At 41.1% G+C, this 13,937-nt stretch overlaps 1 protein-coding gene across 3 annotated transcripts; it reads right to left on the minus strand.

Moving 5' to 3' along the window:
- Positions 1-246: 246 nt before the first annotated feature.
- Positions 247-11,585, minus strand: LOC140076515 (3-galactosyl-N-acetylglucosaminide 4-alpha-L-fucosyltransferase FUT3-like). Of its 3 annotated transcripts, none has more exons than XM_072123061.1 (2): positions 11,494-11,585; positions 247-2,653 (listed from the first exon to the last, which is right to left on the minus strand). In XM_072123061.1, exon 2 carries the CDS (start codon positions 2,645-2,647, stop codon positions 1,466-1,468), a length of 1,182 nt encoding a protein of 393 aa, XP_071979162.1. In that variant the 5' UTR covers positions 2,648-2,653; positions 11,494-11,585; the 3' UTR covers positions 247-1,465. The 3 variants fall into 3 exon arrangements, with proteins under 3 accessions (XP_071979162.1, XP_071979165.1, XP_071979163.1); XM_072123064.1 differs by lacking the exon at positions 11,494-11,585 and adding an exon at positions 6,901-6,978; XM_072123062.1 differs by lacking the exon at positions 11,494-11,585 and adding an exon at positions 6,695-6,886.
- Between the last annotated feature and the right edge of the window lie 2,352 nt (positions 11,586-13,937).

A 13,937-nucleotide genomic window follows, 5' to 3' on the forward strand; every position in this document is an offset into this window, starting at 1 on the left:
TTAATGGCATATTACCTGTCATTGTCATATTAATGAGATGTTTCCCTGCCCTTCTCTTTTATTATTAACAACTGGATCAGATGTATATGTTGGGCAGACATCGAACACATTTCACAACTTTTAGTTTTGTGGTTCAGAGAAGATTGAATGGATTATGAATAATGGTAAGAAGTAAGAAAGGGTTAACAAAAAATATTCAGCACATATGCACAAACATATCACAAGTCATTTTTTTATTATGAAAAATCACAAAATAAGTACTTTATCTGCAACGTCTTATTCCAAAACCGTTTGATAAACAACCATTTTTTGTTTTTCCTTCCAGTGCAAAGACAAACAGGAAATGATATAATAATGATAGATTGATATACTCTAGTCACATTCTAGATAGGTGACTGCAGCATGGATGCGACTGGAGTATCAGAGATGATATAATGGCAGATTGATATACTCTAGTCACATTCTAGATAGATGACCGCAGCATGGATGTGACTGGAGTATCAGAGATGATAGAACAGCAGATTGATACTCCAGTTACACCCAGAACTGCAGTCATCTGAGGAGATATAATGGTAGATACATGATTGCAGCTCTGAATGTGACTGGAGTATAAAATGGCAAAAATAAGACTGCAGCTCTGGATGTGACTGGAGTATCACAGATGATTCAAACATAGGAATTCAGAATTTATTAGCTCATATTATCTTGTATAAAACCTCATATATATTACATCTTATTACCTCACATATTGCTTCATGTCACCTCAAAGTTTATCTCACATAATGGCAGAAAGATACTCCACTTTCACTATGTATTATCTGCTCAGCTCCTCCTGCTCTATAAAATGCTGCCTGCAAATAGAACACCATGTACTCTGTGCTCAGCTCCTCCTGCTCTACAACATGCTGCCTGCAGATAGGACACTATGTACAATCTTCTCCACCCCTCCTTCTCTATAAAATGCTGTCTGCAGATAGGGCACTATGTACAATCTGCTCAGCTCCTCCTGCTCCATAGCATGCTGCTTGCAGATAGGACACTATGAGAAAGGACATTGTATAATCAGCCAAGCACCGCCTTCCCTATAAATTGCTGCCTGCAGATAGGACACCATGTACAATCTTCTCAAGGATTGTCTCCACCTCCGTGAGGGCCAAATATCCTTTAACTTCGAATATTGTCAACAAGAGGGAGGGGCCTTGATAGAGCCCTTTACACTTTAGTTATGCCCATCAGCACATCCATCTCGTAACGTTCATCTCGTAACATCCATATAAATAAGTTTACATTTGAACATAATGGACAATGTCAACCATTGTTCTTTGTATGAGATTTACCAATGGCAGTTCCCAGCTTTTGGACAGGTTACATTGTCTACATTGGTAGCAGAAGATACCAGTACATATGTCCATGTTCACTTAGTGACACCAACCATTCATCTTCCTGACAACTTCCAGATCCAAAATTACACATCTTGGAGGAACCACTTGTCCACACTGTGAATGACCTGATACACTGGATTTTCTCTGATTACTTTACATGCTTTGCAATATGAATGTGAGTAACCTTTATGTAGAAGGACACGATACTGATGTCTCCAGTGGAAATACTTCCTATACTTCTCATCGTCCTTGTCCAACTCTAGAAGATAAGCAGCAAGTTCCTTGGGACTTGGAAAATCATTTACATGAATGAAGGCATCTCCAGGTAGAAAACGTTCATAGTTCTCCCGAGATGTTCCCAACACAACTGGAACCGTCCATGTACCAAAAGCATTGGACCATAACTTCTCGGTGATATAATCCTTGTAGACTGAATTCTCGAAGGCCAAGTAGAACTTATATTGTGATATGGTGGCATGGAAATCCCCCGAGCTTAGTTTCTTATGTCTTGCTCCATAGACATCAATAGAGATGTGTTTCTTGAACTCCTCATAATAAGCAATGCGGGGGGCTCCAGAGTACCACTTACTGACCACCCAACCGACCAGTTTGGATTTTGGTGGAATGGTGAAGTTCTGAAGCCTCTGCTTTAATGGCTCCATCTGACCATATGGAGTAAATATATCAGAATCTATTCGGAAGGTCATGGTCATGTTAAATAAATTATCTAACATCTCCAGGTTGTGGATAATCCGTGGTGGCTCCAAATTCCACCAGATCCAACGTTGAGAATAAGGTTTTGGATCTTGAGGTAAAGCATTTTTGCTATACATAATATCTGCGTGGTGAATTATGACTGCATTAGAAACATTATACAGACGCCTGTCTGATGTCAACTTACACCCCAATATTCCATATTCTGGGCACTTATCTAATGGGGTTTGAGTACCCCAAGGCCATTTCCAAATGAGGACAACAATCTCCTCCACATTGTTTGAGTTGGACGTTGTAGGCCGTAAGGTGGACGTGGTGGGACGTTGAGTGGACTTGGCCGTACTTGGTTGGGATGTGGGGAGATGTGGCACCATGTTGGTTTTTATTTCCGTCGTGTTTGTGGTCTCTTTTTCTTGACAAATCAACTTTTGAATATGTGACGACACTCCTGAGGAGATGTTCTCGTGGTGCCATACAAACGATAGGAAGAACACGGAGAACACAAGGGTGACTATGTATACATGCTTGTGGTTGATTGAAGCTAAGACCATTTTAGTCTGTAAGGAGAGAATTTCAGTGTTAGTTGTATTGATCAAAAAATATGAAGCTTTGATGAAAATGTTGTGAATTCTGTTCTATGGTTTTCCAAAATTTTTAAAAACTGATTTTTTTTTTCTAGAGACTAGCCCACAACTGTCTGGTATTGAAAATTTGCATTGTTGAAATGAATGGACCTAAGCTATAATATCACACAGGACCTGTAGACTGGCAATAGACTACAAGGAAACCCAATGTGATGTCATGTATAACATTGAAAAGCTCCATAATGTAGAGGTTATTGAGTCTCCATGAGATCCCATGGTTACCCGCTATACCTCTGATCTAAAGCAAATCCGAAAGCGATTAGTGATTATACCGTGGCTTACGTAAGTATTTGGCCCCCTTAAACTCTTTTACCTTTAGCCACATTTCAGGCTTACAACATAAAGATATAAAATTGGATTTTTTTGTGGAAAAATCACCACCAACCGGTGCCCCCACGACTTTTCCCTTAAATGGGCTCCCACCAATAATGGGCGATTCGGGCCGTCACATGGCTGCGGCCGAAACGCCCACTATGTGTTTCCGGTATTACTTTGGCTAACCTCCCGGTTCAGATGACCCCAGTGTACAATATACAGCCCCCTAGTAACAAGTATACAGGGGGGGGGGATATTGTACATTGAGGTCTGTATATTTATTCATTACTGTGTGGCTGCATATTAATTACTCGGGGGCTGTATACATATTAGTTGCTGGGGGGGGGTTGTATATTCATTACATTACTGGGGAAATTTGTATTACAGGGGGCTTTATATTTATTAGTGGGGGCTGTATATGTATATTACTGGGGGCTGTACTTTTATTAATTACAGGGACACTGTAGACTCCTATGGGGACCGAGGCCACGGATTGTGCGGCCACATCATGGTCTCTCTTATGTTTTTGTGCATGAGGCCTAAGACGGAAACCTGTCTTTTACATGGATGCTAATTGAGCACCCTGTCTGGGCTACATTCTGTGGGGGCCTCCAGCAGATTTTGTGTCAAGGGGCCCCCACCAACCTTAATCCGGCCCTGTACACATATCCTATATACATTACACACATATAGCATAAATACAAAACACTTATACACATATACACTAAAAAAAATATACACACATATATACACTACCTACATACCATATACACAGATATCATATATATATGCTGGACGCTGTGATTATGTGCTTTTTATGGAACCAAATTAGTAGAGTTATTCATTATGAGATAAGTGCTGCCCCGATGTGGAATGTGAAATTATGTCAAACCTATTCACACTAATATTCCACTAACAGACTCCCAGTTTCACGATCATTAACAATTATTGTCTTTTTAGTGTTTGTCTATTTTGTTTGTCAAAACAAGTCAATGAAATGCGTAAAATTTTGTAAGTCAAGTTCCCATGGACCACTGAGGACCACCTCCATTGAGAGCCGGATCGTAGAGCGCTCAAAGAGGGTGGTTCCCATTTTGCGAACTGGAACCTTTCCATTTATAATGTCTGAATGGATTTCTTGTTGCACCACATTTGTTTGATGCAGGGAAAATGCTTGGTTGGTCTTGACGTTCCTCACTAAATTGATCTGTCTGGAACTGGAGCATTCGCTGAGACCCTGAAGAACAATATTCCTACAGACCTACAAATACAATATTATACCACCCAACTAAAACCCACAGCGACTAGAATTTGGATTTACCAAAAGTAGTCGAGGTTGTGTGCGTATCCCCCAAAAACTCCAATGTGTGACCACCTCTTCATTCTGCCTGGTCGTAAGTTGGAAATCGGGGACTTTTGTCGATCAGATTTCTATGACATGTCCTAGATATGTTTGAGATACCTGGGGTGGGAAAACTTCAATAAATATGACTAATCTTAGAAACATTACAAGGATACAAGGCTGGAGTGACCTAGGAAATCAGAAAACAGGCACTAACCATCCATATAGAAACCTTGGAGTCAACTCATCCTTCATCCACCATTAACCTTCACTGCTCATGCATAGACAATCTTTTAAGTTGGTCGCGCTACAACGTTAGGATCGTAAAATGAGAATCAGGGGGGGGGGGGGAATTAATCATAGTGGGTCTCAGGTTCGCCGATTTTTGCACCTGGTTTGTTCTTTTTTTTGGCTTGTGAATTATGATGGATCTAGTTCTGCCTTAGTAAATGTGTTTTAGAATTGTTGCATAGGGGAATTTTTCATTTGGCAAACGAAAACCTTTGTTTTTAGCAATGAAAAGTGAAGTTCTTTTGAAGTGCAGCTGTCCAGAGTAGATGCATTCTTGCGCCCCATTTTGCGTCTTTTTAGGTGCAAATTAGTGATAGATGCCGAGCAAACATCTGTATAACAGCTGGGGGGGATTTACTAATTCTGGTGCAAGCACAACTGTCGGCATTGGAGATCAGTCTCTGGAAAGCACAGCCGGATGTTTTAAAGTGGCGCACGGCTGTAAGTAAATAATGCATAGACGGTAATAATCAGTTGTGCGCCATAAAAATGCCGACATCAATGAGATGTGCGCCAAAATCTTACATGGACCGCACCTTAATTTTGCTCTCTGACCATTTTTTTCCTGGTCTATTGTGCACCAAAAATTGTGCCTAAAAATGCTGACAAAATACACACGAATGTGACGGATAATGTGGAAAAGTTAGGCCACTCCCACTTGCACCAAAAAAAGACAGAGGAGTCGGGATAGTCGGAAACATCTGTTCTTTCTGGCGCAAACTAATTATAAATGACTGCAACACTTTTGCAGCTTAAAAAAACGCAAGTTCCCGAAAATTTGGCGCAGATACAATAATACATCTACCCCACTGTGTCAGATAAGCAGCATGGACTCAAAACCACTAAGTGGCGAACTTTGCCGTGCCCCAGAAAATGGCACACAAATGCGCCAAATTAAATAACTGCGCCAGATTTTTGCACACAAAAACATCAAAAACTGTCCAAAAAACTATGATTAAAGTTCCCAGGGACTTTTGTCGATCAGATTTCTATGATACGTCTGAGATATGTTTGAGATACCTTGGGTGGGAAAACCCCAATAAATCTGACTATTCTTCGACACATTACAAGGATACAAGGCTTGGAAAAAACTGGAGTGACCTAGGAAATCAACAGCTGGCACTAACCATCCATATGGAAACCTTGGAGTCAACTCATCCTTCATCCACCATTAACCTTCGCTGCTCATGCATAGACAAGTTGGTCGAGCTACAAAATTAAATAATGTTTTGCACCTGCTGCTCTATTGTATAGAGACATTTGTGTGTCCTCCAAAAACGGGCCAAAACTTTCCCCTATTTGCAGACCATTTGTACACACGGCTGTGAGCTTGTAGCCTGTGTGCACAGAGAATTTCCTGGGGTGGTGATCGTTGCAGTGGATGGAGCGGCTTTGAGGTACAACTCACTAATTGTTTTTAGGAGAAGAAAAATTTGGACTTTCTTTCTACTACCAATCTTATTTGCCCTAAAACCGGAGCTGATTTAGCTGCACTTCGGAGTTAATCAGATTTATATAGAATGTAGAATAGAATTATGTCACGTCCTGCTGGAACGTAACTGTGTCTATAGGGTGTAACTGGAAGTTGCCCAAAACTGTTCTGGAGGTGACTGCTCAGATAACTTGATTCTATAAATACGAATATGTATTTGCCAGTCAGCATAATAACAATGAGAAATCCATAAAGTTTGAAAAAACGCCATGAAACTGGTTTGCCAAGCTCTTAAAATTAACAGAAGACGTGTTCTGGCTTCACCCACGCACCAATGTATCTCCAAAATGAATTGTCTAACTCATTGGAACTTCTGTTATTATAGAAGATTTATACCATACTTATACTTATCGAATTATTATAGAAGTCATGTAGAAAATGAGAAAAAGTTTGTGCTGTTTTGATAGAGGTCCTGCTATGGGGTCCTTCACTACCCCACATTCGTCTAATTTTAAAAATTGAAATTCATGTCGTAATAAGGCAAAACAACATAGAGTTAATGAGAAACTCATACCTTTGCTCCTTGCTTATTGTATCAACTGCTTCCTAATTGCTGAGGAGTGCGGATTCCACGATTCTTGGATTTTATTGGACGTGCCTGGGTTTTTGTAGTATTAAGGCAGCTCATCCGTGGACTTCTCAATGAGAATACTATGCTGCACATGCAGTGTCTATAATAGAAATTGAGCGTGCTATATAATAATACAAGGTGATACTTACCTGATGAGGATCTCTCTCGTTGTACTTGACCGTCCCCCTTAGCTCACCTTATAAGCGTGGCACTTCCTTAATGGCACCTTTCCTGTCTTTGTCATATTAATGAGATATTGCCCTGTACTGCTTTTTATTTTTTTACAACCTGAACAAATGCAGATAAAGGGAAGACAACCGGTTTCACAACCTTCCGCTTCGTGGTGCAGAGAAGATTGGATTATGAATAGTGGAAAAGATGAAGATCATTGGCGTAGTTATTTAGACTGTTGATCAGTCAGAGGGAGATTTATTAAAAAGGAGCTCGGGAGTGGGAGGCAGAAAAAAAAATCTTAAAGGAATTTTTATTTTGACATATATCATGTGGATGGAACAATTGTCTGACGTCTAGGATAAACAAAACTACTATAAACTGTGTAAGATGCCTGTCCCCTAAGCCACCATAGAACTCAGTAGAGCGCAGGAGCAACTTGTCTTGTGCCCTGTTTATCTGTTTGGCACTTCCAGGTTGCCTCGAAGTATCAAGGCGCACACCTCTCCCAGAAGTCCCAGTCTTATAACCCTCAATTTAGATGACTGCAAGAGGTTCTGGAGATCAGACCCTGTGATCATCCTGTAGATCCCTGGCTACGACCATAAATCTTCTGACTATGGTCGGTCAATTCCCTCTGGAGAAGAGGGAGGGGTAGGAGGCAGACAGCACTACAGACACAGGCACTTTCTGGTCCAGCCGTACTTTTACAAAGCATGGAGAGGACACAGCAGCAGCTGCTACATAAAAAACATAAGCTCTGGATCCTAGGGGAGGAGGAGACATAGCAGGGCTCACTCTGTCTATTTGATAAGGTGAGGCACTAGAGTTGAATGTTTCATTGGGGGACATTTATCTTTATTTCTGTTGGTTAAATTGTCTAATTTTTGAGACTTTTGTATTTTTTGTGACTTTTCACTGCGACTTTTGCTGTCATTTTTCAAGTACAACTTGGTCTGCACCCTGTGCCTTATGTGTCTTTATTTCCCAGGTGTTCCGTGCAAATTTTCACTTATGAATCACTTTTTTTGCTTATTTTTGATTTCGATTTTTTTTTTTCATGGCCCCTGTTTCAACATATAAATTGGCTTTTATTTCACATGCTTGAAATGTTTAAAATTTTGCACAGTAACCTGTTTTTTTAACCTCCTACATTTTAGCATTTACATTTTTTAAAAATGTATTGATTACTTCTAAGGGTGAGGTCGCATGTGGCAATTTGGTTGCGTTTTGAAAGACATTGGAGCAGCTGAGAAGAGGTGATTTGCCTAAATACATTACTGTGAACATTTGCGCTTACAAAACCAAATATTAACGCATGCGTTAATAGCGGTTTAATGCATGTGTTAACAATGTGTTAATATGTGCGTTTTGGATACGCAAATGTTAACAGTAATGTAATTGGAGAAATTACCTCTTCTCAGCTGTAATGTCTTTGAAATCGTAACCAAAGCGCAACATGTGCCCTTACCCTTAACACCACGTGTGACTGCAGCCTTATATGTCGTCATCTCCCTGGGGTGTGACCAGAGGTGGACTGGGAATATAAAGTGGCCCTGGAAAAAACTGTAAAAGTGGCCCTATCGGAAAGGCGAGTACATAGTTTTTTAATAAAAATAAAATGAAGTGGAGTCCTTACCGACGCATTTCGGGCAAAGCCCTTTTTCAAACGCGTCAGTAAGGACTCCACTTCATTTTATTTTTATTTTTTCATTTATGTACTGTTAATTCACGTATGAATAAACCTTAATTATTACATCGAAGGTTAACGACCAATACTTTCTGATAGTTGGTAAATATCCTTGGTAAATAGCGCTATCACTTTTGCCAAATATTTTTTTCTCTGCTTTCCCATATATATTTGGTCCCAAGTCCCTTATTTTTGGGACATTTTGGGAAACCTTTTTTGGCTAGTGGCAGCTGTACTATACCAGGATCATTTCCTACCTTCAGGACTCCTAAATTGGGGTAATCTGCCTTAAAACAAGACACTGACAGTTAGCACATAGGGCATAAAGCATATAGGGGCGGGTGTAATTCTCATCATCATTGGAAGGTATCACCCGAGGCGCCGTCCTCTGTTACTCTGATTTTTCTCCATGGTTCATACACTACTGGTGGCACCTGGTTGCATTAAAACATTAAACTTAAAGGGGCCTAACTATGTTTGATCAAGTCCCACTCGTGCCCACCATCCCAGAGGTTTCCGATGGAGTAATAAGCGGATCAATTTAACATTCCGACACTAAGATTACCGGTAGTCCTTTCCAAGGACAACCTATCTCTGGACCTAAAGCAGATGGGACAACTTTAGTCATTACCATTTTAATCACTAATTTCATGTCAACTTGACCTACTCCATGTTGACGACAACATGGTGATGGAGGTGATCGTTGTAGTGAATGGAATGGTTTGTAGCTACAACTCACCGGGAGAAGAAAAGTTTGGATTTTCTTTCTGCTTCCGAGGCATTTGAGCAATAGGAGAACAAATTTCATTCATATCTATTACAAATATTTTGGATTTGCCCCCACTTACCTCCTTATTGCTTCAATACAACAAATTATCAACAGTGTTACAGAAATTTTGTTTGCCGGAGCTGGTTTAGCTCCATATAGAATGTAGAGTAGTATTATGTCATGTCCTGCTGGCTGCAGATATAGCTATAAGGTGTAACTTGAAGTCTCCCAAAATTCCCACTGCTCTGGAGACAACTGCTACGATAATTTTTTCAGTCCCAATAATAAAAATGAGAAAGGGCTGAAGCTTGAAAACTCAGGCCGAGAACTGGTGTGGGAAGCTCTCGAAATTAACGAAAGATTAACAAAATTGTAAAAAAAAATTAACGGAACATGTACTGGCTCCTCCCACGCACAAATATCCGAAACTAATAGTCTAACTCATTGGAACTTCTGTTACTATAGAACATTTATACTGTACTTATGTTTATATAATAATTATAGAACAAATATAAAAACTTAAAATGTAAAATAAGTCTACTAGCACTGTCAACGAAAGCTTGCGGTTTGCAATGCATAAAAAGTTAGATATTTTTTTAAAATACTGTATATATACTCAAGTATTAGCACAAAAAATGCACTGAAAAAACGTAGAGTTCCTGGTCTGTGCGCCAGCAATTACACGTCCCTTGGTGATGGCGGTACACGCACTATATGAGGTCATCAGGCAGCTGATGTCATAGTGTGTGCACAGCCAACACGTAAGGACCAATGACCAATGTTAACAATGAAGAAAACCCGTGGGTGGGGTTGAAAAGGTGATTATTGAGGGTTTTTTTTTTGCTAGGCGTATTGGGGGCAGGCATGGCTATATACTGGGAGCAGTGGGCTGGCTACATACTGAGGGGCATATGCTGGCTATATACTGGGGGTATGGTCTGGAAGGCTATATACTGAGAGCATGGGCTGGCAGGCTATATACTGGGGGAGCATGGGCTGGCAGGCTATATACTGAGAGCATGGGCTGGCAGGCTATATACTGAGAGCATGGACTGGCAGGCTCTAAACTGGGGGGGGGGGCAAGGGTTGCCAGGCCATATACTGGGGGGGGGCATTGGATGGCAGGCTATATACTGAGGCCATGGGCTGGCAGGCTATATACTGGGGGCTGGTTGGCTATATACTGGGGGGTATGGGTTGGCTATATATGGGGTGTATGGGCTGGCTATATACTGGGGGTATGGACTGGCTGTATACTCAGGTCATGAGCTGGCTATATAATAGAGGGAATGGGCTGGCTGGCTATATACTGGGGCAGGGGGCTGGCCAGCTATATATTGGGAGGGAAGGGGACTGGCTTATTTACTGGGGGCTGCCTGGCTAATTTACTAGGGGAAGGTTGTGACCAATGCATTTCCAACCCTAGGCTTATACTCCACTGAAAGTGTTGTGTTAAAATTAGGTACCTCGGCTTATACTCGAGTATACAAGATGGCTTAAGAACTGTCTAAATTAGTTGTTACTGTAACCATACGGACCCAATAAAACTATCATTATATTTATGACTTAGGTTTAAACTTTAATTTAACTGACAATTAAATACATGTTGCCATAATTAATAATTTTTTTAACCCACTCCTAAAAAGTTAATATTATGAAGTCAACCAAGATATTGTCACTCCAAAATAAGGTAAAGTTAACATTTTGGGAATGTAATAATGGAAAACAGAGGTAAAAATTCAATGTTCCTGGGCATCAAATCGCAAAGAAAAAGTAATTAGACAATATACTTGTGCTGTCCTGATAGTGTTCCATCTCCTAGGTCCTGCTATGGGGTCCTACAGCACCCCACATTCATCTGATTTTATATGGAGGCACAAAAAGTATTGAAATAGTTGGAGTATTAAGGCAAAACCACAAAGAGTTCTTGAGACACTCGCATCAAATGCTTCCTAATTGCTAAAGATTGCAGGTTTTATCGCATGTGTCTGTGTTTTTCTAGTATAAAGGAAGTTGATCCCTGGAATTCCCAATGAGAATACAATACTACACATGGAGGGTCTATAATAGAAATTGAGCATGCTATATAATAATACCAGGTGATACACTTACCTGACGAGGATCTCTCGCGTTGTACTTGACCTTCCCCTCTGCCTTGTTGGACCTTATAAGCGTGGCACTTCCTTAATGGCATATTACCTGTCGTTTTCATATTAATGAGATATTTCCCTGCCCTTCTCTTTTATTATTAACACCCGGATCAGATGTATATGTAGGTCATCTAACAGGTTTCACAACTTTTAATTTTGTGTTTCAGAGAAGATTTGAATGGATTATGGATAATGGTAAGAAATTAAATTTTTTATCTTATTATTTAGTGACTAAATAAGATGGAGATTGATGAGGAACTTACTGTAGCCTCCAGTGTTGACCACAATAGTAAATAACTACTCAGAATTAGAAAGGGTTAACAATAAAATATTTTGCACATACATATCACAAGTCATTTCATTATGAAAAATAAAAAAAATAAGTACTTTATCTGCAACTTCTTATTCCAGAGCCGTTTGATAAGAAACATTCTTTGTTTTTCCTTCCGGTGCAAAGACAAAGAGGAAATGATATAATAATGATAGATTGATATACTCCAGTCACACTGGATATGACTTATGACTGGAGTATCAGAGATGATAGAACAGCAGATTGATACTCCAGTTACATCCAGAACTGCAGTCATCTGAGAAGATATAATGGTACATGATTGCAGCTCTGAATGTGACTGGAGTATACAATGACAAAAATAAGACTGCAGCTCTGGATGTGACTGGAGTATCACAGATGATTTAAACATATGAATTATCTTATAGGAAAACATAGGAATCATATTATCTTGTATAAAACCTCATATATATTACATCATATTACCTTCCATATTGCTTCATGTCACCTCAAATTTTATCTCACATAATGGCAGATTGATACTCCACTATCACTATGTATTATCTGCTCAGCTCCTCCTGCTCTATAAAATGCTGCCTGCAGCTAGAACACCATGTACTATCTGCTCAGTTTCTACTGCTCTATAACATACTGCCTGCAGATAGGACACTATGTACAATCTGCTGATCTCATGCTGCTATACAACATGCTGCCTGCAAATAGGGCACTATGTACAATCTGCTCAGCCCCTCCTGCTCTATAGCATGATGCTTGCAGATAGGACACAATGAGAAAGGACAATGGGGCACATTTACTAAGGTGCTCCGTGGCCGCACTTTCGTCAGGTTTCCCAAATTTTTCCGTTTTGCACCGAATTCCGCCAGGATTTTGGCACATGAGATTGGATTTTGGCGCAATCATGCCAGCTTTCACGCAACAGAAATGGGGGGGCATGGCCTTCGGACAACCCGACGGATTCGGAAAAACCGCAGAATTTAAAAAACAAAATGTGTTGCAAGATCAAGCACTCACATGCACCAGGAAGAAGCAGGTGAAATCTGGCGGACCTCGGCGCAGAAGCGACACCTGCTGGATTTTGGGCGCACAACCTTAGTGAATCCCGGCAGAACCCCAATCCACGTCAAACAACGCGCAGCGGGATCGCGACTGGACCGGGTAAGATAATGAGCCCCATTATGTACCATCAGCTAAGCCCTGCCTTCCCTATAAAAGTCTGCCTGCATATAGGACACCATGTACAATCTGCTCAGCTCCTCCTGCTCTATAACATGCTGCCTGCACATAGGACACTATGTACAATCTTCTCAGCTCCTCCTGCTCTATAACATACAGGCTGCAGATAGGATACTATGTACAATATGCTAAAGGATTCCACCTCAGTGAGGTCCAAAGGACCTTGATGGAGCCATTTATATTTTAGTTATGCTCATCAACACGTCCATCTTATAACATATTCTCAAGGTGGCCATATAAATAAGTTTAAAGTTCATCATAACGGACAATGTCAACCATTGTTCATTGTATTAGTTTTACCAAAGGCAATTCACAGGTTTTGAACTGGTTGGAGATTACTGTGCGAATTGGTAGCAGAAGATGGAGCTAGTGGCATGACGTAACACACTTGCCGCAGCATGCTTCCTGTCTTCCACTACCGGCATGGAAATATGAGCCCGGTGAGCAGGACCCTGGCAGGTGGAACGCTGGCCTAAGGAGAAGGTGCCTGGATGGTGGGTAGAGATCTGCAGCGTGGCGGCTGCAGTCTGGAGAGCGAGGGACGGCGTGAGTTAGGCGGTCTCCTTTTTGCCTTAGCCACACAGTGCATCGGTCCTCCCCTGATCGGCTGGTGCACTCCCCGGCATTGTGGTCGAGGTTCCGCTTGGGGGTTCTAGCGGTATAAGAGAGCGGCACAGAGACACTGCAACCAGCACAAGGCATAGACCTGCGGCAGTTGGCTCAGGCAGACGCTGAAGGTGGTTTGTTGTACCCTATCCTCGTCGCAGAGGAAAACAGCAGTGAGGCCCGGACACGGCGGGACAGTGTTCGAGTCGGAGTATCTTTTGGCACAGTGGATCCTCGCTGCCAGTGGACGCGGGTGC

Source organism: Engystomops pustulosus, chromosome 9, assembly GCF_040894005.1.
Source record: "Engystomops pustulosus chromosome 9, aEngPut4.maternal, whole genome shotgun sequence".
In the NCBI taxonomy this organism is placed as follows: domain Eukaryota; kingdom Metazoa; phylum Chordata; class Amphibia; order Anura; family Leptodactylidae; genus Engystomops; species Engystomops pustulosus.